Source organism: Saimiri boliviensis, chromosome X (assembly GCF_048565385.1).
Source record: "Saimiri boliviensis isolate mSaiBol1 chromosome X, mSaiBol1.pri, whole genome shotgun sequence".
NCBI lineage: Eukaryota > Metazoa > Chordata > Mammalia > Primates > Cebidae > Saimiri > Saimiri boliviensis.
In genome coordinates this window covers 8,406,444-8,432,694 of record NC_133470.1, presented here as the reverse complement: position 1 = coordinate 8,432,694, position 26,251 = coordinate 8,406,444, and the positions used below count along the sequence as shown (strand labels likewise).

Below are 26,251 nucleotides of genomic sequence, written 5' to 3'. Positions count from 1 at the left end.
AGACCCCCGGGCAGACGTGCCTACCCATCCCGGATGGTCCACGATACAAAATAGGATGCCCTAACCTGGAATATTGGACCTCAGGACTGAAAAATAAAAATAAAAAAACAACAACTGGAGGGAGTCTAGTCCAGAAAAGATTATCTACAGTGATGGTTTTAAAGCAAAATATGAACTTTATCATGTAGCCAAACCACAGAGTCAGACCCAAGGGGCATGATAAAAATCTACAAATAGCTTTGGGGTCTAAACACCAAGGATAAAGAGGAATTTTGGCTGGAGATATGAAAAGCTTCAAGGGATAAAGTTAAGGAAAAGGAAATTTACATTAGGCATCAGAATATATCCTTTGATAGTAAGATATGTGTGTTTGTAGAACTGTCTCTCAAGGGAATAGAAAGAATACTGATGAATTTTCTAGGATCCCTGATAAGAGGATAGCTTGATGTCAGTCCAAGGATTCTAGAAGTTTTATTGGAATATTCTTGTGTCATGACCAGATGGAATGGATAGCATAAGATGTTTTTTAAATCCTAGATTTCTGCAATTATCATGGGGAATGAACAGTGAACAGAATGTTCTGCTCTTTAATAAAAGGTATCCCACATCTTTGATTAAGTTTGTCTCTGAGGAAAAAATTAACAAATATAGGGACCATTTTTTAACACCAAATGCCCTAATAGAGAAGCAAAGCAAAGTCTTAGAAACCTGTTTTTAAAAGTATATACGTTAAAACCATTTATTTCTTGATTACCAATTATATTGCTTCTGAAGCTAGCTGATGAATTGTTAGAATAATTCCAGGAAACAATGTAACAAAATGAGCCATTCTTTGAAATTGGTAACCAAAACCTAAGGATCTTCCTTAACTGAATTTGGCATAACCTGACAGTTGATCATAAAGGCCAATGTGAGTTGAGTCTACATAAGCAAAGAGAATATATAACAAAGAAGAGTTAGATAAGATGCTTTCAATAGGAATGAATGAATCCACCATAAGCCACCAAGACTGCAAGGTAAACCTAATAGCAGTCAGGTTGAAAATCAAAATACTTTTAAAAATTAAAAAGAAATCCCAAATAAGTCTTATGAAGTCTTTCTTTCCAGCAAAACATCGACATTGCCTACCCCATGTATTAAAAGCACACATAGTTACACTGAGATTTTAAAAGGACCCCCAGTCTAATTTGATTAATATTTAAAACAATTTATTCACTGTTCCCAACAGTGACACAAGTTTCCAGTTTCCTGGAGGGTCAGGAACATTTGGAAACTAGATGATGAATTAACTGGCATGTGTCTGCTCCAAGCCCTATGAGTGCCAATAGAAGAATCCCGCCACTGATCAGCTCTCCAACACCCACGACCAAGAATGTATGCCCTTGTGCCTGGAAGGCATTCATACTAGCCTATCTAGTCATAGCAGGGGTGAGTTTGCTAGCCCATGGTCATCATATGGGCTTAGAGAAATAGAACTTATATGAATCATCAAATACAATCACCAAGGTGCTAAAACCCCTTGAGTTACAACTGGTTCTGTGAAGTGATTCTGTTAACCATCTACCCTGAATGCCAAACTCCAATGAGGCATAACCATGCAATGAGGCATAACCATGCAATGGTATCCCAGTGGTAGAGACATTAAGTGTTTCCATTACTAGTGATAAGTTACACAGTTTTGTTACTAAAGAAGGGGCAGACAAGATCCACCCACTTTTACATCTAATGTGACTTGTATGAGGAGAGAAGAAAGCCAATGCCAACAAGCCCCCAAATGTAACTTGGCCTGTGTATGTAGTCAGGCAGGGGAGCAAGAGCTCTTTAAGGCTGTGCCTCTCAGCAGCGCACCTGATTGACAGCCACTGAAAATACTTAAGAGGCTCAGGGTGAGAAGAGATGGACAGCGATGGGGGATGGGAAACCAGAATCACCCACTGTCTTCAGGCAGCAGATAGCTCGTTAAAGCTACTGGAAAAAACTCACCGGGTGCAGTCTGTCCCGCTGCGTTTACCAAAAAGGAGTACAGCCAAGAACTGGGAGTCTGACGCCCTTTGTGGAGGCATAGAATTCTCCTGATTAGATTTCATGACACACCTCCAAAGTAGCTGAACACCTAGGAACACCAAACATGGTTTTCAAAGAGTCAAAGTTAATTAACTCTTCCCCTGAAAATGTCATAGGGAATAAAGGAAGTCTTCTAAAATCAAACTCGGACAATTGTGGTAGATATGCAAGACAAACGTTAGTGTCAAACACCTGTATTTATAATTTCATTGTAATTTTTCCTCCAAAATAAAAGAAATGGTAAAGGAAAGTCACCTTTATATTTGTATAAAATTTTCTTCATCACTAAGTGATAAAAAAGGACACAAACACAAAGTAGACGTTTTCAACATTATCTGCTCCCTGCTGAGATGGTTGTAAGATGCATGGCAAAGCTTAAATGTTACGTCAAAAAGCCCTCCAAGACGAGGGCGAGGCTTTGCGCTTTATAGATTCCAGGGGTCCAGCAGCGGGAGAAGCTGCTCTCAGTCTCAGCTCCTTGCCAGAAAGATTGATTTCATCAGCGTTCTCCAGCTTCCCAGGACTGTGGCCACTGAGTGCTGCGCCCAGAGGCGTCCCAGAGCGGGACTTAGAGACAGATTGCTTTGTGAGCGCCAATCTCTGTAGTCTCAGGGCTGAAGCTGCGCCGGGCGCCTACCCCTTGCCCGGCCTCACTCACCCTTCCTCCTAGAGCACGTTTCCGCACGTGCTCAGGATCCCTTCCACAGCGAGGACTCCTCCCCCTCCACTTTCTTAGTAGGTCTCCATCTCCAGTTCATTCATTGGCAGCCACTGCTTTTAGACTGAGTCTCCTATCTATCCTTCCTTTTTAAAAACAAAAGAAGCCGGGCGAGGGGCGGTGGGGGTGCGGGGAGGAAAGGCAGGATATTTAACTCCGACTTCAGAGCAACCGTGCCGGGCTGCCCATCTGACACCAGTGGGTGGGGTGCAATCTGACACTTCCCTTCCTTTCCAGAAACGTGAGTGGAGCTGGCGCGACCCTTGATCTGGGGGTGGGAAGAGCGAGTAGAAGGTCCGCACTTCCGTCCTCACGACTTTCTCCCCAGGAGACCCAATATCAGTGGCAAGCTGCCTTCTCTCCGTGCCGTTGGCAGGTTTGGCGCCTGGAAAACTCTTCACGTTCTGCTTTCTCCTGCTCCTGGCTCCGCCCCAGCTCCAGCCCCGGCATTCCTCCAGCCCTACCCGTCCCGGCCGCCCCTTTCCCACTGCCTCTAGCGCTAGCGTGCGGGGCATCTCCGCGTTTGCCCTGGGCCCAAGGCTGGGCTGCGAAGATCATGTTCCTCTCGGGCGGAACACGCGCACTCCGTCTTGGGGCTCTCTCCTGAGCTCCCTACTCCACCGAGAGCGCTGAGCGCAGCCGGGAATTCTCTTCCACCGTGGGCACGCAGCCTTTGGAGGTCCTGAGCGCAGCACTCGGTGTCGTCACACCGCGGTAAGACTGAGACACCGCGGGAACCTTGAGCTTGAAACCACCCTTGAGCCTCTCCAGTCGGAAGAGTACGCGCAGCAGCCCAGCAGAGGCCAGGCGCGTAACCTCGGGCGCCGGGGCACGGAGAGGGTGCTGGGTTCAGGAGCCGGAGGAAGTTCTCGCGGCACCGGGAGCGCGGTGGACGCGCCCGGGGCGCACTCCCAGGCCGCCTCCTCCGTGGCCCTCGGGATTGTTCTCGGGCAGCAAGGAGGAGCTTGCTGGAGACTTCGAGGCTGTCCGGAGCCAGCAAGCAGGAGCGCCGCGTCTTTTGCCTTAGCTGGGAAGGGGGAGTGGCGCTGGCAGGCTGGAGTTGCGAACCCAGCGAGCGCCTGACCTTCCTCTTCTTCCTGACACTCTTAGCGTCTTGGGCTCCAGAGGAAGGTTGTAGGGGCTGCAGGAGGCCCCCAGACCCATTTTCCTAGAAGGCTGATGATGGATCTGCTGCTTCTGTCCCCGCCGGGGCATATGGAACGCGTCGGCGGTGCTTGAGCCAGGCTTTGGTCACCACCGCCCCGGACAAACCCCCACGGCCAGCCCCGCCTGGCAGCTTTGCCTGAGTCCCTTTGCGTTCGGGACCCAAAGCCACCAGCGTCCTTCTCAGGGAGAAGGTGGTTCTCAGGCGCAGCTCCGCCGCGATGTCCGGGCAGAGCCTGCTACACAGCGTCTTCTCTTGCTCCTCTCCTGCCTCAAGTAGTGCGGCCTCGGCCAAGGGCTTTTCTAAGAGGAAGCTGCGCCAGACCCGCAGCCTGGACCCAGCCCTGATCGGCGGCTGCGGGGGTGGCGAGGCGGGCGCGGAGGGCGGTGCGCGAGGGGCCACGGCGGGCCGCCTCTACTCCCCATCACTCCCAGCCGAGGGTCTCGGCCCTCGCTTGGCGTCCTCTCCCCGGGGTCCGCCCCCCAGGGCCACCCGGCTACCGCCTCCTGGACCCCTTTGCTCGTCCTTCTCCACACCCAGCACCCCGCAGGAGAAGTCACCATCAGGCAGCTTCCACTTTGACTATGAGGTTCCCCTGGGTCGCGGCGGCCTCAAGAAGAGTATGGCCTGGGACCTGCCTTCTGTCCTGGCTGGGCCAGCCAGTAGCCGAAGTGCTTCGAGCATCCTCTGTTCCTCCGGGGGAGGCCCCAATGGCATCTTCACTTCTCCTAGGAGGTGGCTACAGCAGAGGAAGTTCCAGTCCCCACCTGACAGTCGAGGCCACCCCTACGTCGTGTGGAAGTCTGAGGTAAGGACCGGTGCTGCGCGTCCCAGGGCCCAAGGCTGGGCATCCCAGGCAGTTCCAGGGGACCACCTTTAATTCCATTACATTTACAGAGCGAGGCACCCACTAAGGGGTTTCCCTCTTCTGCTTGCTAAATGGTGCCTAGAAATGGGGCGTCCCTAGTGGCCACCTGCGTGTGTGTCTTGCAGGACTTGTTGGCTCCACTTTGGAGCAGTCGTGGGATCTGGAAAAGTAGATGGTGTTCAGGTTTCCTGTTTGTGCTGCAGGCAATTTCAAAGGGTCACCTTATCCCTTCACCCAATGTTGATATTTTTCCAAACTCAAAGGATCTATTGCTAAGTTGTTTGTAAAGACTGGATGAAGTATATTTTGAAATATGTTTGCCATCTTGTTCTATAGAGAATTCAGAAACATTATTTTGGAGAGTGTCTTGATTGTATGAGTGTGTGTGTGTGTGTGTGTGTGTGTGTGTGTTTGGGTGGCAGAGAGGATGCGACTTCTCTAGTTTTCACCTTTTCTTTCCCTAAAGGGGCAATTCCAGAAATCTATCGTACTGAGTAGTAGTTTAACCTATGAGAAGAGGAAGAAAATCACTGTGTAGGGGTGTGAAAGATCATGGAAATATGTTGATGCCTAAATCGCATTAAGAACAATTAGTAGTTTTGTGAAGAATCAACAATACATAGGGAACTCAGAGGGAGCTATCTGATACCTTTAAAATGTTTGCTGTCCAGTTAGGAAGAATGGTAAATTGAGCTATTGGGAAACTGTCACTGATGGCCACTTTGAAAACAGCACACTTTCAGAGAATAAATAGTAGTTGTTTTAAAAATGAACAGGCTCTATCCCTTTCACTCCACAAACTCTACAGATTTGCCTTTGATCTGTTTCCATAAAGGAAGGGAGATTCCATCAGTTGTAATTTAATATTTTTAAGTACAGTTAGCATTACAGAAATGAAATGAAATACCATGTAATTGCTGGAAATTTAGGCTAAATACACAACCAAGAAAAACTGTTTGAAAATAGCATATGAGATCATACTCAGCTGTGTTAATGTGAGATAACTGTTAGACTTTGGCTTTAATAGGCTGTCTTAGAGAAATAAGCATCATTTATCAGAATTATTAGCATCACATATTATTAATATTAGTTACTGTGTCAAAGTAACTGATGCTGTTATGTGTTGGGGTGCAGATTACAAACAACTAACAAATACTGCCAAGTCTTCTGCCCATTTTCTTGAGAAAGGCAGTAGAAAGGAAAGTCGAGGCAGAGGGCAAGATGTTACCTGCAAACCAGGGAACTCAAGATTAGAAAGAGGATCAAAAATTGAAATGTTGAATTTCTGTTGGTCTTTAGGAGGGGCTGGATTCCCACTGTATTTCAGAAGCAAACATTATCAGATTAATCTGTAGGAGTTGAGAGAAAGAAATGCAAAAGCAAGCCAACATTTTGGATTAGCTAGCCACTCACATTTGTGCTTAAAACCAATTGCATCACTAATAACGTTCCTGCTTTACTCAGCAACCATATACGTATTTGCAATATAGTATACAGATGCTGCTAATTGCTGTTATCCTCAAAAGGCATTTGGCTGTAGATGATTTCACCTGTTGCAAATTATATTCTTATCCATTAGCATCTCAATCAATGGACAAGGATCTGAACAGCAATACTGGGCGGCTTCTATTCCATACAGTGGGCAATCTGCACAAGACTCATCTACCATGTTTTTCACCTTTTTGCAATGATTAAAAGTAAGGATGTAGCCATCTAGCAAAAGAACAAAATGTTCTCATAGAATGTGTGTATGTGTGTGTGTGGTGGGAAGAGGGTGGAAATCCCTTTATGCTTGAGGCAGACATGGAGTGATTGGATAGAACTCTAGTGCGTAGATAGATCCAACCCTGGTTTTGTTTAGTAAAGGCCAAGATATCCTAACATAAGGCCTGGATCTCTAATTTAATGGCCTGGACTACCTTTGAAAGCTTTAACACCCTGGAATCCTCTCAAAAACCAAGAAAATGCATCTTATTGGGCACTGACTGTCCTTTTCACTTGCAGGGAAGCTGGGTCTTTGGTCCTTAAAGGAGAATCCTTACTAATGACGTCAAACGTCAGCAAATGAGCATCTTGCAAGGCTGCTTAGAGGCCCTGGAGGGAATATCTGGTTCATATAGATTTGGTTCTTAAACTTTTCTGGTTGCTCTGGCTCAGGGTTTCTCAGCCTTGGCACTACTGACACTTGAAGCTGAATGATTCTTTGCTATGTGGCTGTCCTGGGTTTTCAGGGTATTTAGCAGCATCCCTGGCCTCTTCCCACTAGATACTAGTAGTGCTCCTCCAGACCAGTGTGACAACGAACAATGTCTCTCGACACTACTGAGTATCCTCTGGAGGTCAAAATTGTCCTAGTTGAGAACCGCTGTGTTATTAAGGCTGAACATAGTACTCCATGCTGGCCATCAAGAGAGTGCTTACAAAAGTGTTTACAGCTGGTCTAAAGTTTTCCTGGGATCTTCATTTGATTCCAAAACCATGAGGATCCCTCTGGAATCATGTACCCTTTACAGTCTGTTCAAATTTTGTTTCTCTTCGATTGAATCCATAGGAAATCCTAAGAATTCACCTTCAGGTTTAGCCATTGACGGATCTCACCCATTTCCACTTTGTTCTTTCAGAATATTGTCTGCTTTTAACCTAAATTGTTCATACAACAGCCCCTGCTCCCAAGACGCTCACAAATGCCTGCAGCTGTAAGCACAGTACTCATCCTCCAAGGAGCCCGTGGGCATCACAACTGCAGAGAGTGAAAGCATATGGAATGTTTCCCAAGTGGAGTTTGGTGTGCCTGCAGCAGAGGATGTATCTTGCTGTGTGTAGGATAATAGTGTTCAACATGTAGGCTAGAGGTAATTACAAAGTCTTACTGTGCTCTTCTCAGGAGTTTGGACTCTATGTTGGTTCTTAACCTGGAGGCGACTTTGTCCCCAGGGCACATTTGGCAATGTCTGAAGACATTTTGGGATGTCACAAATGGAGGTGGTAGTGTATTAATTTTCTATCACTGCTGTAATGACCACAAACTTAATGGCTTAAAGCAGCGCAAATTTACTGTCTTACAGTTCTGGACCTCAGAAATCCCATCAGGTTTTACCAGGCTAACTTCAAGGTGTTGGCCTGTGTTCCTTCTGAAGGCTCTAGGATCTGTTGTTCCTTTTCTAGTGGCCCCCTTCATTCATTTTTAAAGCCATCCATGTTGCATCTCCTCAATTCTTCTTGTGCGGTCATTTCTCTCACTGACTCTTTTCAGGACTCTTGAGATGAGTCTCACCTGGATAATCCAGAATCTCATTATTTTAAAATCGGCTGATTAGTGACCTTTAATTCCACCTGAAACCCTAATTCCCCTTTGCTATGATGTATTCACATGTTTCAGGGATTGGGGCGTGGGCATTTTTGTTGGGACATTATTCTGCCTACCACAGGGGAGTTCCTACTGGCATCTTGCAGGGAGGCTGGGGTTGCTTCTAAATACCCTACAGTGTACAGCCCCACAAAGAATAATCATCTAGCAGTCAATGTTAAGAGTGTTGAGACTGAGAAACCCTGCTGTAGAGAGTGGGGGAAATTGGTGATTTTTAAGCATGAGGGTATAGCGTGATCAGATGTGTTTTAGAGGTAAACTGGTGTCTGGGGGAGCATGGATTGGAAGCATGAAAGAAGTGGAGGACAGATCCTCAGAGGAGATGGGCATGGGGAAATCATGCCAAGAATCCTGTAAACCACTGGTAGTTGGCATATAAACATAAAACTTTTATATTTCCCACATCTCCATGTTAGCAAATTGTTCTCTTGCACTGTTGATCTCCTGGAAAGCAGAACGGTTACTCATCTTTGAATTCTTAAAATCTGGCCCCTATACTCTGGGGGTTTTAGAGAGATCATCATAAAGACCAGTGGTTCTCACCCAGGAGAAAGTTTGTGTATTTGGCAATGCCTGGCATCATTTTTGATTGCCACAACTGGAGCAGGAGTGTGCTACTGGCATCTAGTGGATATTGGCTGAAGGTACTAAAAATACCGCAAAACACACACAATGGCCCCCACAAACAAATACTTATCTTGCATAAAATGTCAGTAGTGCTGAGGTTGAGCTGCCCTGTATACAAGACACTGAATTCTAGGTTTTGCTTTTCAGTACCATTTTTTCTCATGCTTGTGGCTTTATTCTTGGTCATTTTCTTCTTCTTACCTAGTATATGTCAACCAAGGCTTTGAAATTGGAAAAAATGACTTTCAAAAGGTATTGAGCATATGAAAAAATATGCAACGTCTAAACATATCTATTGGGAAGAATTGAATGGTAAATATATAATGATGGAGACTGGAATTAAATTTTAAAATGCAGCAGAGAGGAATATTGCATTAAAAATAGAGGCTCACTCATGCCACCAAAGAGAAAGTAATTAGAATAAGACAGCTTCAAAAATAGACAAAAAGCGTTTTGCGAGGATTTTTGTGTGAAATCGGTATAATGCTTTACGGTTTTTAAGTTAGAAAAAAAGTTATTCAAACTTTCACACACACTGTCTCTCAGGCTGTCTCTGCTAGAATTCCTTCTGAAGGCAATTTTTAATTTAAATGGAGAATACTCTGAAGATCGCTTCTCAGATGCCTTAGAATTGAGTTTTCACCAGCATTTTGGGATCTGAGGGTTGGAAAGAGCAAAGTTTAGACTCAGAAAGAACCTTGGGTTGCATATAGCTCCAAACGGCTTATTTTACAGTTGAAGAAAGGGACTGTAAAGCTTATGCCACTCAAACTCAGGCAAAGAGCCAAGGGCAGAACCACCCTGAAATTCTTCTTAACTCTCTATATAAACTGCCAAGCTTCTGGAAAACATAAGTGACCTTGACTACTTTTGTTCTCTGGTGAGCGCCTTAAACCTTGGCAATCTCTTTTCTATCCCCTTTACTTACGGAAACCATTCTCTTAAAGTTCCTAAGTTCCAAGAATCTTCTTAGACCCCTTTAGCTAGACTTCTGGGCAAAACTAAGAGCACCATCTCCCCTCCCTCCTCCTCCTATCCTTATCACACATAGATAATCTCAATTTTCTCCTTACCTTTCTTGCTACTCTTCTGTCTCCAGGAATTGTCTTTGGCCATCCCTACAGTTCTGTGATTTTCCTTCAGGTCATTGTCCCTTGATTGTCCCATTTACTTTTGTGACTTCAACCATCATCCCTCTAGGGGAGACTTCTCACTCTGCATCTTGTAGTTTAGCTCCCAATATATATTTTCTGATTTCTTCCTAGAGATCTGCTCATCATGCCCAATTGGCTCAAATTCTACATGTCTGAAACAGGACAAATCAGCTCCCCTTTCCTCTGAACAGGTTTCATTTTATGTGTTCCTTATTTTGGTTGGTATCACCATTCTTCTGCTTGCCTAGGTTTACCAGGCCAGAATGCCTTTACTCCTCCCTCTTGTTGTTTCCTCTTATTTTCTTCCATAAGTTTTCAAATCCTGTAGTGTGTACTTCCCATTTGCTCCATTCTAAAAAGAATTTGAAGTAGAATGTGTCGGAGTTCTTACATCCCTCTCCAACTGTTCACTCACAATGTCACTGCCTAGTTTGGGTCCTCATTTGCTGTGGCCCCTTTCTTAGTCACCCTGCCTTCAGTTTCTCCATTGCCATCTTGATGTTAACCTCAGACGACACAATTGTAATCATGTTAATCCTTGATTGACAACATTTGATGGGTCTCAGAGTGTACAGAATAAAAATCCAAATTTCTTAGCTAGTCATTTCAATGCCTTTTACAACATAATCTCAGCCTGCCTTCTCCCAGGAACTCTAGTCCAGTGAAGCCAAGTTGGCCACTCAACCAGTTAGTCATCAAATATTTATTGCATGCCAGCTATGCAATGGATACTAGAAATGTATGTGAAGCAAACGGGGATGGCTCTGCAAGGTGGTTCCAGTTTATGAAAGCAATACCTTCAAATCAATTAATCTCCATAGTTTTTCAGAATGTTGTGGCATTATGAGGAGAGAACTGTGGTAGACAGAACAATGTTCCCCAAAGATGTTCATGTCCTAATCTCTAGAACCTGTAAATATGCCACTGTACATGGTAAAAGGGATTTTGCAGACGTGAATTATTGTAGACTGTCTGGGTGTGGCCAATGTAATCACAAGGATCCTTAGAAGTGGGAGGCAGTAGGGTCAGAGTCAGATAAGGAGATGTGAGGATGAAAGTAGGGAGAGAGACAGAAAGAGAGAGAGAGGAAGTGGGGAGGAGGAGGGCGATGAGAGAGATTTTGAAGATGCTACACTTCTGGTTTTGAAGATGGAGGAAGCAGCCATAGCCCTTGGCTGTACCAGGCCCCAGAAGCTGGAAAAGGCAAAGAAATGGATTCTTAGAATGTGTAGGAGGAATATAGATCTACTGACATCTTGATCCTAGCTCAGTGAGACTTTTGACCTTGAGGATTGTAGAAGAACATGTGAGTTGTTTTATGTTACAAAATTTGTGGTAATTTTGAGCAGCGATAGGAAACTGATAAAAGGACTAAACAGGTGTGGGATGTCTCAGCTGAAAGCATTGGATGAGGAGGCATTTGCCAAACAAAAAGAAAGGGCACAGCCCTCCTGCAAGAAGGAATGGCCTGTACTAAAGAGGGAACATAGCATGCTTCAAGAGTTTAGAGAAATCCAACTAGAATGGATTATGGGAGTGGGAAGATGGTGAAGAATAAGTTTTGCTGGCCTTTGAGCTTAATGATATGGATTTCACCATTTAATGTAAAGGTTCCCCACACAGATTTTGTTTCCTCTCCTTCTCACTTAACTTTTGATAGCTTGGTCCCATATCTACCTGAGAAGGCTCCATTTGTACTTTATGGCTCAGCCAGATGCTGCCAAATAAATGAGCTTGACTCTGGTACATGTAATGATACATTCAGGGTTTGCAAGAACAGAAACTCATGTTTTCATAGTGAGATTCACATTCTTTCAATCTGGTGCTTGAATAAGAAAAAGTGTGTTTCATATCAATGTCTAGTAATGACTGAGGGAGTCTGCATGCAGATAGCAGTTCTCCCAGATTCCTATCCCTTTGGGGCATGACATCTTGTTCTAAAATTTACTGCATCCTCTCTGAGCCATTACTTAGATAAAGAGAGTGAGACTGTGATTGCAACTATGTTACGATACGGAAGAAAAACCTTTGGAAGGTAATGTGTGAAAAAATGAAATTAGTTGTGTTATCTGGTAAAGAACGATGTTTTCATTAGCTATTGGGAAATGTGAATCAAAACCACAATGAGGTATCATTTATACCCACTAAGATGGCCATAATAAAAAAGATAGATAATAACAAGTATTGACAAGATGTGGAAAAATTGTAACTCTCATACATTGCTTGTGAGAATGTAACATGACACAGCAGCTTTGGGAAACAGTTTGGCAATTCCTCAAAAAGTTAAACAGTTATTCCATAGCTCAGAAATTCCATTTCTGGGTATATACCTAAGAGAAATGAAAATGTATGTCCACACCAAAACTTGTATATGGATGTTATAGCAGCATTATTCATAATAGCCAAATGGTAGAAACAATCAAATATTAATCAATGAATGGATGAATGGTTAAACAAAATGTGATCAATGAAAAATTACTCAACAATAAAAAGGAATGAAGTACTGATGAATGCTATGCCTTGGATGAATTTTGAAAACATTATGCTAAGTGAAAGAAGCTGGTCACAAGGGTCCACGTATGGTATAATCCTATTTATATGAAATGTCTAGAATAGGCAAATGCATAGAGACAAAAAGATTACTTGTCAGAGGCTGGTAGGGAGGGATATGGAGTGACAGCTAATGGGTACAAGGTTTCTTCTTAGGATAACGAAAATGTTCTGGAATTAGATACAGGTGATGGCTGCACAATCTTGTGAATATAAGCAATCACTGAATTGTATACTTTAAAAGAGTAGATTATATGGTCTGTGAATTTTACCAAAAAAATGATATCTATAACTTTCAGAAAATATACTAAATATTGTTACTACATCTTGTTTTCGATAAAACATAAACATAAATGTAGAAGAGCAGTTATGTAGTCAGTTGAAGCTCCATGTATTCAACATGAAGTGAGGGAGGTAGTACCGGCCTCTGGCAGATTCAACAGAGGAGTAAGCAGTCAGCCGTGGAATTTTCTGAGATTGGTCACTGTGGAAATTATATGTCCTGATTATTGCACTTTGAAAGCAAGCACAGAGAAGCTATTAAAAGATTGCTTTTTCAGAAGATGCAAAGATTTTTAAAACTGCTTAGAATCTTGCAAAATTGCCTGGCCGTATCTCACCTGAACAATTAAAAAAGCCAACGATTTTCAAGAGCCACTAGAAGTAACAGCAATTCTAGAAACCACCCATCAAATGATATGCTGATGGATCCAAGAGGAGAATGCTGAGCCTAAGAAGCTATCTAACTCTTTGGAGAAATTGGAAGTGAATTGAATTACATGGCCCGATGGACCAAAAAAATAATGTTTTCATTTCTGTAGAACTGGGCAGTTCATGGAAACAGGTGAATTAATGTGACCTAGAGGAGCTACTGTGAATAAGCATCGTATCAGTTCTCAGCTTGTATTGCTGATAACTTCATTCCTCAGGGGTTTGAGAAACAGCTGGGCAAGCCGGTACTTTGAGGCCCAGATGTAGATGGAGAAGGGGAAAGAGAAGCATTGGACAACAATAGCCATGCTGCCTCAGAGTTTAATATAACAAGACCTTTACTATAGCGAATAATTTGATTCAGGGAAATTTTGGACTGGGTCACCAGACTTTCTGAGCAAAGTATAATTTTGCTCAAATTGGAACTTCCAGGTGATTCCTTGCTCACTTATTTCACTCGAATAAGCACTAATGGGTGATGATGATAATGATAAACAAAATAACAATTAGTATTTGTAGAATGCACACCAGTTTTGTGTTCTTAGAACAACTCTGTGGGGTGGTAGTATCAACCTTATGGGTGAGGACACTGAGACTCAAATTCAGAGGTAGCCAGATTTAGCTGCAGAGAAAATGAAGTGAATTGGGTTAGCTAGGCTCTGAACCAGACAGCCTAGTTTTTAAATCCCAGCTCTGTTCTGATGTTAAACAAATTATGAAGCCCCTTTTGTTCCTCAGTTTCTTCATCTGTCAAGTGGGGATGACGAAAGTGCCTACCTCAAAGAGTTTTTCTGAGGATTTCATGTCATAATTACCTGGAAAGTGCCCAGCACATAGGAGTGCAAGTCTAAATAACATTAGAGATGTGGTCACACAGCCAGGAAGCCACAAAGGTAGGGCTTAAGCTAAAGAATTAGTTTAGTCGAAAATACTTATTGTGTGCCTACTATGTGTGCCAGGAACTTTGGTCTTTCCACCATGGCAGCCGAAGAGGGTAGAGGTGATCAAGGACTCGGTGAATAAGCCTAGCTGCATCAGACAACAGCAGAAGACAAGTGAGACTTTATTTTGTAAGCTGTTAAATAAGGTGTGGTTTTTATGGTAGGCATTGAAGTGACAGCAGGCCTAGTGACTTGGAACACAGAAATTTGTCAGACTTGTATTGTGGATTTGGTGTAACCCAAGGCATGCCAACAGACCAAGGGGCTGCCTTCATTCCAATACATGGTATTTTCACTGCATTTAGACACTTTTTTTTTAAGTAGAATGTTGCAAACTGGAAAGTTCCCAGTCCAGCCTTGGTTCTTTAGCTGGTAAATGTCAGTGTGCTTCTCATTTCAAGCCAGGTGTGTTTTCATTTCCACATGCTACAGTTATTACATGAGAACCAGTTGACTGCTTTTCAAGGTACATCTCCACAACATCTCCAGGGGAGCAAGACAGCACCACTAAGTTAAGACAATCCTATCTCCAATCAGACTGTCTTTTTGCTCAAAATCTAAATGTAGCCTCCATTTGCATTTCTAGACTTATTTTAGCATTTTATGAGCAAATTGAATATTAGGAGAAAAAAGCCCTTGAAAGTCTTCTGTCTATTCCAAACATTCATGTCATGCCTAAATCCCATCTACAACACCCCCAGTCTATGCCTAGCTATCACCTGCAGAGACCTTCATGGTTCTGCCTTTAGATTATAATGGACATAAAAATTCTCCATGGAACTGTGTTCACAACCAGTCTCCCTGAAACTTTCATCATGTCACAGACAAATTCTGCCTCTTTGGTTTTACAAGTAATCACCAATACCACGTTATTATTGTTGCTAAGGAAGTACAGGTTGGCATAGCTTGCTTTCTGAGCATCAACACAAAAGTCTGGGTCATATTTTCTCTCTGGCAGGTGAGAACTGTGAATATATCCAACTGTAACTGGAAAATATTTTAAACTAAAGTTAAACTATTGCCCCCAAAGACATTTTGCAAACCACTTACAGAAACTAGGATTAGGTAGAGAATCCTTCCCCATTGCTTGTTTTGTTGAGTTGGTTAAAGGATTCACTATTCAGTAAATGGTACTGGGATAACTGGCTAGCCATATGTGGAAGACTGCAACTGGACTCTTTCCTTTCACTGTATATAAAAATTAAGGTAGATTAAAGACTTAAATGTAAAACTGAAAACTATAAACACCTTGGAGGATAACTGAGGCAATACCATTCAGGACATAGGCATGGACAAAGATTTCATTAAAAAGACAAAACCAATTGCAACAAAAGCAAAAATTGACAAATGGTATTTAATTAAACTAATGAGCTTCTGCACAGCAAAAGAAACTATCAACAGAGTAAACAGATAACCTATAGAATGGGAGAAAATTTTTGCAGTATGTGCATCTGATAAAGGTCTAATATCCAGCATCTAAAAGGAACTTAAATACATTTGCAAGAAAAAAACAATGCCGTAAAAAAGTGGGTGAAGGATATGAACAGACACTTTTCAAAAGAAGGCATAAATGTGGCCAAAAATCCTATGAAGAAAAGGTCTATGTCGCTGATGATTAGAGAAATGCAAATCAAAGCCACAATGAGATACCATCTCATACCAGTCAGAATGGCTACTATTAAAAAGTAAAAAAATAACAGATGCTGGCAAGGTTGTGGAGAAAAAGGAATGCTTATACACTGTTGTTGGGAGTGTAAATTAGTTGGAACACTGTGGAAGACAGTGTGGTGATTCCTCAAAGACCTAAAGACAGAACTACCATCCAACCCAGCAATCCCATCACTGGGTATATACCCAAAGGAATATAAGTGTTTCTATTATAAAGATACATGCATGTGCGTATTCATTGCAGCACCATTCACAATAGCAAAGACATGGAATCAACCTAAATCACTGTCAATGATAGACTGGATAAAGAAAATGTGGTACGTATATACCATGGAATACTATGTAGCCATAAAAGAGAAGGAGATCGGGCCTGGCGCGGTGGCTCAAGCCTGTAATCCCAGCACTTTGGGAGGCCGAGGCGGGTGGATCACGAGGTCGAGAGATCGAGACCAACCTGGTCAACATGGTGAAACCCCGTCTCTACTAAAAATACAAAAAATTAGCTGGGCATGGTGGTGCGTGCCTATAATCCCAGCTACTCAGGAGGCTGAGGCAGGAGAATTGCCTGAACCCAGGAGGCGGAGGTTGCGGTGAGCCGAGATCGCGCCATTGCACTCCAGCCTGGGTAACAAGAGCGAAACTCCGTCTCAAAAAAAAAAAAAAAAAAAAAAAAAAAGAGAGAAGGAGATCATGTCCTTTGCAGGAACATGGATATAACTGGAGGCCATTATCCTTAGCAAAACTAACTCAGGAACAGAAAACCAAATACCACAATGTTTTCACTTATAAGTGGGAGCCAAATGATGGGAACTCATGGACACAAAGAAGGGAACAACAGACATTGGGGCCTACCAGAGATCGGAGCGTGGGAGGTAGGAGGAGATCAGGAAAAATAACTAATGAGTACTAGGCTTAATACCTGGGTGATGAAATAATCTGTGCAGCAAAGCCCCTGTCAGACAAGTTTACCTATGTAACAAACTTGCATATGTACCCCGGAACCTAAAATTAAATTAAAATAAAAGAAACCTAGGATTAGTACTCATGGTCTCTAGGTTCCTGTTGCTGATGCAGTGAATCAGGTTTTCTTCATTTCATGATTTATAAGACAGCTCAAAGACAGGTGCAATTTTCTTATGATATCAGAGTGTTACTCTGGGTATTTCAGCAAGTCCTCAAGGAGGCATGTTGAATCTGGCTTCTAATGTTTTAATATATTGTCAATAAATGATATTGTCAGAATGTGTCAAAATGCTGAGAAAGCAAACATGAAAGGTGATATGAAATTTATCCACAGGCTTGAAGATCACAAAGTGTGATATGAGTCCCAGATCAGCTCCAGACACTCCAAGGTAGGAGCTCAGCAAATATACTGTTCTTCTGCAATGGCAATATTTCAATCTTCAAATTCATTCAATTGGAAATATATTACTTTTTCTCATGCAGCTGAAAGTGTATGGCGAAAGATAGGTATAGTGTTATGGAAATGATCAAATATTTAGATTCTTGTTCAGAGTTCTTTTAGCTGAAATTAGTTATTTAGAATTACAAGTTTAAAAAATGTGAAATAGTTCATTTTCTTTGAAATATTCTGTTTTGGTACTTCCTGGGGAGAGCTGGATGCAGGAGAATCAATGGGTCTTCATTGTCTAGTTTGCCCTTCCTCATCAAGAAATAGCCTTTTGTACAGAAAATGTTTAAAATCCTACTGTGTATTTTACTCTCCTTATCAGGTTCTCATTTCTAATTTATATAAAGATATGGTAGATGTTGCTTATGTAAATGTTCATTGTCTGAATCTAAAACCAATCTAAAAATAATGTTATTTTTAAAAAAGTTCATTGAATAAGAGAGTTGAGTGGTCGGGCCAGGTGCAGTGACTCATCCCCTTGAAAGCATGCTGAGGCAGGAAGATCACTTGAGGCCAGAAGTTTGAGACCAACCTGGCAACATAATGAGACCCCATATCTACAAAGGAATTTTAAAAAATCAGCTGGGTGTGGTGGTGGGTGCTTATAGTCCCAGCTACTCAGAAGGCTGAGGCAAGAGGATTGTTTAGGCCCGGGAGTTCAATGTTGCAGTGAACCATGATCATGCCATTGCACTCCAGCCTGCAACACAGGGAGACTCTGTCTCAGAAAAAAAGAAAAAGAAAAAGAAAGTTAATCTCAAAAACAAATGAGAACAAACAAAACAAACAAACAAAAACCCAGAAACTTGAATGGTCAAGAATAACGACTTAATATATTTGCAAAGATTCCTTCTAATTAATTAATTAAATATTTTTATGCAATATTTTTACAATGCAGAAAGTTTATTTTTTCTTTTTATTTAAAAAGACTTCTTACAGAGTTTTAGATCACAACCTATTCATATAATTTCTCTGTCTATATGTACACACATATAACTTTTAATAATAACTGGCTTTACAATAAAAAAGGAAAGGTTGGTTATTACCGTATATAATTGGAGCAATATGGATACATTATTTTTATGAAAATACAACTTTTAAAAACTTTGTGAAGAAAGTATAAGAGTGGAAAAAGCTCTGTTTCTCAGTCTGAGTTTTCCCAAAGGCAGGTCCTGGGTGAATGCAGTTTATTTGGGAAGTAATCTCAGGAAGTAATGGAGAAAGGAGAATGAAATGGGAAAGGAAGGGAAGTAAAGCTGTATCATGGAACTTGTAATTGTGGAAAAAGGGGTGGTTCAGGTTCCACCAGGAATGCTGGAAAGTGTGTAGAATGCCTCTTGAGATGATCTACCCATGTTTTAATTCTATATTGCTGCATAACAAACCATCCCCAAACTTAGTGGCATGATTCTGTGGGTCCGGAATTAGAACATAGCTCAGTGGGGTAGTTATTTGACTCTGCATGGCATCAGCTGGGTTTGCTCACTTGGCTGCTTTCAGCTGGCATCTGGGATGCCTGGAAAGTTCAAGATGTATTCATTTATAGTGATTCTCCATGTGGCCCTTCTGTCTCCAACTGACTACTTTGGGCTTTTTCTCTGCATGCCGGTCTCATGGCATTTCATCAGAGTGAGTCACAGGGCCAGCCCAGATTCTAGGGCAAGGGAAAAAGAGTCTACCCCTTGATGGAAGAAGTGAAAAAGAATTTGTGGTCTTCTTTAATCTGCCACAAGCTAAAAGATGGGAAGCTGGAGAATGTCTCCACTGGTTTTCATGTTCCATTGGTTAAGATTGCTTCTGGGGTTTTAACTACCTCGTGCTTCTTACATATGATGAGGTGTGCACTAGAGATGAATCACTAGCAGCATACAAGGTCAGTCCAAGCTTGCAAAGAACTGCCCAGCATAGAACTCAAAAACTTTAGCACAGGTTCATGGGGAGTAGCATTTAGAATCAGTCACCCATAATCTTAGCTACTCAAAAACATAACTGGAGGACAATATGATCTTAGACAAGCCTGGGATCAAATCCCAGTGCCACTATTTATTAGGTGTGAATTTCAGTTTTCTCAGTTTAAGGAGAATATAACAGTATGCACTTTGTAGGAGATTGTGAAATGAATTGGTGGGGGTACATGTGCTATAAGGGGTCAGGTAGAAGTGTTTATTGTTTATTACTATTTCTAATTAGTTCTCAAATGCTGCCATAGGAAGATGCATATCAATTTTATAATGCTTCGAGGGGAAGGGGGGAGGCAACAATACTATGGTAAATGTGGATAACAATTGTAAGATGCAATTTTAGGTTTTTTAAAGTGTAGGGAAAATATGTAGTAGTTGGAGAATTATGATACAGTGTAGTTTATCCTCTACATTCATGGAACTAAGAAATAATCTTTGGCCACAGTTTTATTACTGGGATAATCTTGGTAATATTTTTAATACTTTAGCAAAACTTATAATTGATACATAACAGTTGTACATATTTATGTGGTACAGTGTGATATTTCAGTGCATGTGTACATTGTACAATGATAAATTCGGGGTAATTACTGTGTCTACCGCTTTAGACATTTATTATTTATTTGCGGAGATAGCATTCTATACCTTCTAGCTATCTTGAAATGTACAGTTTATTGTTATTAGCTATAGTTACCCTACTTACTGTACAATAGAACACCAGAACGTATTTTCCTAACTGTAACTTTCAAATACTTTAAACTGAAATATAGAACTTACTTGGATTTTTATCAGTTTTTCCACTAATGTCCTTTTCCTGCTCCAGGATCTGATGCAGAATCTCACATTACATCAGACTGGCAAGGCTTCTTAGTCTCCTCCAATCCGACTTTATTTATTTTTCATAAGCTTGCCACTTTTGAAAAGTATTGGCCAGGTGTTTTGAAGAATGTCCCTCAATTTCAGTTTGTCTGACATTTTGCATGATTAGGACAGGATACTTGAAAGAATACACAAAACGTCATTTGAACACCAAGTGTCACTGTTTATCTATGTTAGTAAAATACAAGATTTCTATTATTGGTGATGTTTTTCACCCAATCAGCCCTCATTCTCCTGTCCCATCTGCCTGGTTGCATGGATATATGCTTGTTGATAAGATACAATACTGAAGACTGTGCTAAGGGACTGAAAAAAGCCACCTTATAACAGTGACCCCATTAGCAACCAACTGACTTCATTGGCCCTTCAGGTGGATTATCTTCTCTGTAATTTGGATTTTCCTGCCCTTTTTTTTTCCATTACATGGGAAGCTCTCTGGCAGGCTATTGCTTTGTCTGTCATTATTGCCTCCCTGGGTCATCAATAGCATGTCTTTGGGTGCTGCATTTGTTAATGTGTGAGGCTGGGAGAAATCCAAGATGAAAATACTCCTTGTCATTCCCCTGTCAGAAGTGGGAGGGAGAGCTAAGCTGTGAGCACATATTCATTTACATCAGCAGCATTCCTCTGTGCTCATTGGTTGCTTACTTCTCTCTTATTAAGAGTGCTAGAATAAACACACAATTCTACCAAAATATTAGCAGTGTGTGCTGTTTTCTTTCACTTGCCAGGATTGTTTTATAATAAATACCATTGGAAAAAATACCACTGGCAAGCATCCTCAGCAATTACGTTAACATCTTCAGAACAAAGTATGGTTTTGGAAGGTTCTTTGCAAAGAGAAACAGAACATGTCTGGTTTATACTACATTCCTTGAATATACTGATCTTGTTACCTATGAGTTTCATTTTAACTTAAGTCTTTCTTTTGATTGACAAAAATTGATGCCATTATTTTGTACGATATTCACTAATTAATTAAATATATTTTGGAAGACAAATCTAACATAAAGCTTCCTTTATAATGAAGTGGCACTAAAACATGTTCATAATGTGCTTTCATTGTAGGAATTTGTGGATTAAATCAGATATTCGTGCTTATCAAAACATTTTAGTCAAATGGAATAAACGAGTTTTCTCAACAATGTTGTTTGTTTAGCTTATATCATGTCTTAATTTATTTAAACTCTCATTTCTATCCTTTAGAGGTACAAATTGTTATTTCTCTCCCCTGCTGAACCCTTGTTCCATATTTCTATTTGCAAATAAAATGTTTCTACTTGCTGATTCCACCATCACTTCAAAGTCTAAATGTTTAAAATAATTACCAGTCCATTCCCCCAACAAAAGAAAAGTAAATACATGAACACGCAAACCACAAACAGCCCTTTCTTTAAACCTTCCTGTTTTCTTCTGTAATAATCATTTTTGCAACCTTGGAATCTTGAACAAATTTCTCATTGTTCCTCTGCATTTATATTCTGTATTCAAATGATCCTCAAGACTTGTCTGTTTTTCTAGGCAATGTTCATGTTTACCCTTTTGTTTCTGCTTCACTGGGCACTGGCCCTCGTTTCTCATGCTAGGTCATATGGTTTGACTCTGTGTCCCCATTTACATCTCATCTCGACTTGTAATCCCCTCAGATCGAGGGAGGGAGGGACCTGTAATCCCAGGTATCGATGGAGAGAGGTGATTGGATCATAGGAGTGATTCTCCCCATGCTGTTCTCATGTTAGTGACTGAGTTTTCAAGAGATCTGATGGCTTTATAAGTGTGTGGAAGTTCCTCCTTCCCTTTTCTGTTTCCTGCCACCGTGTGAAGAAGGTCCTTGCTTCCCCTTTGCCTTCTATCATAACTATAAGTTTCCTGAGGGCTCCCCAGCCATGTGGAACTATGAGTCAAACCTCTTTCCTTTATAAATTAACCAGTCTCGGGTATTTCTTTATAGCAGTGTGAAAATGATCTAATACTCTGGGACTTCTAACTACTTTCCTGAGTGATGAGTTCTCCTTGTTTTAATCTATGCCTTCCTCTTCCTTAAGCCTTAATAACATCATTTAACTTCCTGTTATAAAGTCCCTGTTACCATCAAGACAAAATCTCATCTGTTATACAGACCCTTCCTACAGTCGTCAACCCCTTGCCCATTCTTTTCCAGTAGGTCTTTGTTCTTACTCCTCTCCTTCTCCTTTTTCCTAAATCCAAGCTTCTTATTTGCACTCTTCAACAACCTTATTCAAATTTCACAGTCATATCTTTGGCTCTAAAAACCAGTTAAGGAGAACACCCAAGTACTTTATTTGAAAAGACATTTAGAGACAATTAAAATAAGTATGGCTTGTCTAATTTCTGAGACAGTGACTTAAAACCATTTTCCATGTAATCTGTGATAGCATCTTTGGAGTTGGGCAATCATTAGTTGCTGAGAACCTTGGTAACCACTTCATATTGTTGAACTATAGTTTCTCTTCTTTAGAAATGCAGTAAAGTTTCCCCCAAAAACTACCGTAGATGAGATGTTTGGAGTATTGAGTAGTCCATATTAATATAAGGGATAGTGAAAAGTTTTATTTTTTTCTTTTGGAGTATAATTCTATAGATTTTAACACATATATAAATTTGTGTAGCTACCACCACAATCAGAATACAGAACAGTTTCAGTGTCCGCCAAAAACTGTCTTAAATGATTGCTTTATCATTCCTAACCTGCCCCTACTGGCAACCACTGATCTGTTCTCCATCACTATGGTCTTTTCTAAGAATTCCACATAAATGGAATTGTACAGTATTTAACCTTTTGAGACTGGCTTCTTTTGCTTAATATAATGCCTTTGTGATTCATCCAACTCGTTGGATTATCAATAGTTTGTTCTTTTTTATTGCTGAGTAGTAAGTTCCATGATATGGATGTTCAAGTTTGTTTATCTATTCACTTGTCAAACTAAATTTGGCTTGTTTCCAATTTGGGGACAATTAGAATAGCTATAACCATTTATTTACAAGTTTTTATGTAGGTACAAGTTTTAATTTCTCTAGAGTAATTTCCAGGAGTAGGATTGCTGTGTCATATAGTGAGTGTATGGTTAACTTTATGAGAAACTATCAAATCATTTTCCAGAGTGGTTGTACCATTTTCATTCCCATCAGTAATATATGACAGTTTTAGTTGCTCTGCATCCTTACCAGCACTTGGTATTGTTAGTACTTTCTATTTTATTCATTTTAATAGGTGTACAGTGATATTTTGTCATGGTTCTGCTTGGAATTTCTCTAACAGCTGATGATGCTGATCATATTTTCATGTATTTATTGGCCATCCATATATCCTCTTTGGTGAAGTGTCTGTTCAAGAACTTTGCCCATTTTAAAAAATCAGGTAGATTTAATTTTTGTAAGAAAATTTTTCCTAGATTTCTCTAGGTAACAGCATAGTGACGGTATCCATTTTCTAGCAAGGGTGGCTAGAGGCAGAGGTTTCTAGCTTTTACAGGCAGCAGTGGCAGCACAGTTGAGTTTCTGATAAAAGTGACATCCATTTGGTGACAGTGTGGTTATAGCAAAGTTTAGGTTTGGGAGGCAACATAAATTATAGCATCTGGAGCTTGAAGACGGCCAAATTCAGTTAAATTCCCAGGTCAGCTTCATTATGTGGTTTTGAAAATTTTCCTGGGAGGCTTGGTTCTGAGCCTCTCCATGATCCCATTAGCTGCCCATTATCCTTACAACTCCATTTTTCATTAGGTGGAGTTAGCTTCTAAGAACTTAAAGTACAGTGTTGAATTACCTACTGCACCAGTTATCTATGGCCATGGATAAAGTTGTGTAACAGACAACCACAACACTTGGTTTCATGCAACAATGAATAACTAATTTTGCACATGAGTCTGTAGGTTGGTGTAGTTTGGTTGATGTGGGAAGGATGTGGCTGATCTCTACCGGGTTTGCTAATGCATATGCGGTCAGCTAGCATGTTGGTGGGGATAATTCATGCTGATTCCCTATGGGTTCATTCTCCAGCAGGCTAGCACTGATTTGTACTCATGGTGGAAGCAGAGTTGTAAGAGAGAAAGAAGATGCTCCAAACCTCATGAGGCATAGGCTGGAAACTACGCACGGTCACTTCTGCTATCTTCTATTGGTCAAGCTACAAGGCCAGCCCAAATTCAAGGGATGGGGGCTAGACTCCATCTATTAGTGAAAATTTCTGCCACAATGTAAGGGGTTGATTCTGTAATTAATCTCCTTTATATATAAATGGCTTGGAATTTTTAAATGAATGTAGTATAAAAAGAGAACCCAGAAAAATACATCAAAATGTTAAATTATAATATCTCTGAATGAATTGAAATCCCCTTTTGCATTTTTGTACTTTTAGTTTTTCTACAATAAATAGGTATTACTTGGTGTAAGTTAAATAATAGTTGTAAAAAATTTATAAAGTATGTTGGAAACAAAGAAGAGGGAGTGATTAATTCTGGCTGTGAGAAAGGTGCTAACATTTCTTCCCAAATTGCCGGAATTGTAAATAGTCCTGCAGAGTGTAGACTTGTCCAGAATATTTGGGGCCTAAAATATTAAATACACTATTTGTGGGTGGGAACCTCTGACTTTTTTCAAGCCTTCAGAGGTTTTAGGCTTATTTTTTACTATAGCTCTGTGCTAAGAAGAAAGACTGTAGAAGGGGAGACAAGGCTCTGGTATTATCCTCTTAAATTTGGAAGACTGGAATCATGCTGGGGAAGGGACTCTATAGTATAGACTTTTATGTGTGCTTAATGTTGAGTAGACAGCTTGGTGGTGGATCTATGGATGGCATGATGGCTACAGAAAACAGCTTTTCTTCCCCAATGTCTTCTGACATATCTCAAATGAATTCTTCACAAAAACAGAAGCAGGGAAATGCTACAGGAGAACCCATATCAAGTAGATTTCAGTTATAGCCATTATTTCCTTTTTTTTTTTTAAAAAAATCCCAGTTTTATTGAGCTTTATCTTCCATGTAATTCACTCATTTAATGTTAGAATGTTTTTTTATCACCCCTCAAGAAGAAATGTTGGCCCATTAAGCAGTTATTCTCTATTGATCCTTGCCCTCAGTTTCTGTCTAATCTACTTTCTGTCTCTGTGGATCTGCCAATTAGGGATATTTCATATAATGGAATTATACAATATGTGGCCTTTTGTGTCTAGTTTATTTTACTCAGCAAAATGTTTTCAAGATTCATCCACGTTTATGTTATAGTATGTATCAAAACCTCATTCCTTTATATGGCTGAATGATACTCCACTGTGCAGATAGACCACATGTTGTTGATCCATTCTTCGGTTGATGGGTAGTTAGGTTGTTCCCACTTTTTGGTTATTATGAATAATACTTCTGCCAACACTCTTGTGCATGTGTTTGTCTAGATACATGTTTTCAGTTCTCTTGGGTATATATATAGCATTGAAATTTCTGGGTACACTAAGGTTTAAATAAATTTATTGCTTAGGCATATTTGGCAAATGTGATAGTTGATTTTGCTGGGAATATATATTTTTTGGCTTAAACACAGTATGAATATAGGACATTTTATGAGTAAACTTTCTAGGAGAGTTCCTCAAAAGCAGATCTGTAGATACTTTTAAGTGATAGCACACAAGCTGGAATAGGTGCCCAGCATCTGTACCTAAGTATTTTGAAGTGACTGTGTAAATTCTGTGGCTTGTTTGTAAGATGTACTACATCTATTAAAAATTAAATCTTATAGTTAATATTCAATATATGCGGTATCAGCATGCATTCAAGGTGAACTGAAAAAGAGAAAATGCATCTGTGCCTGTGGCCTGAAAAAAGTAAAAGAAAGGGTAAAATCAGTCTGTCAAGCAATGTAGAAAAACTATGGATGTTTGTTATTTTTTAAATGATATTTTTTTTTTCATGGGGAGAAAACACATAAAGACAAAAGAAGAGAAAGCAAGTGATGATGAGATGCTTGATAAGTAAATGCAGCTGAGCAGAAACAACATGGACATGCTTAGAATTTGCTTTAGTAGTTTCTATGCTTCCTTCCCTGGAGGCTGTTAAAACTCTTTAGCACAAAAGCATTTAAACAAGGAGAATATTGCCTTTTTTCCTCCTCCTGCATCTATTCAAACATGCGGAATGTATGTCTTGCTGAAAT

General features: G+C 40.7%; 1 protein-coding gene across 1 annotated transcript in view; it reads left to right on the top strand.

Annotated features, from left to right (window-relative positions):
- The first annotated feature begins 3,200 nt into the window (after window positions 1-3,200).
- The window catches only part of ARHGAP6 (Rho GTPase activating protein 6), a 542,269-nt gene continuing 519,218 nt past the window's right edge, over window positions 3,201-26,251 (top strand). Inside the window, exon 1 of the mRNA XM_003920302.4 lies at window positions 3,201-4,755. Coding sequence (XP_003920351.3) covers window positions 4,168-4,755 — 588 coding nt within the window. The 5' untranslated portion in view covers window positions 3,201-4,167. The remainder of the gene's footprint in view (window positions 4,756-26,251) is intronic.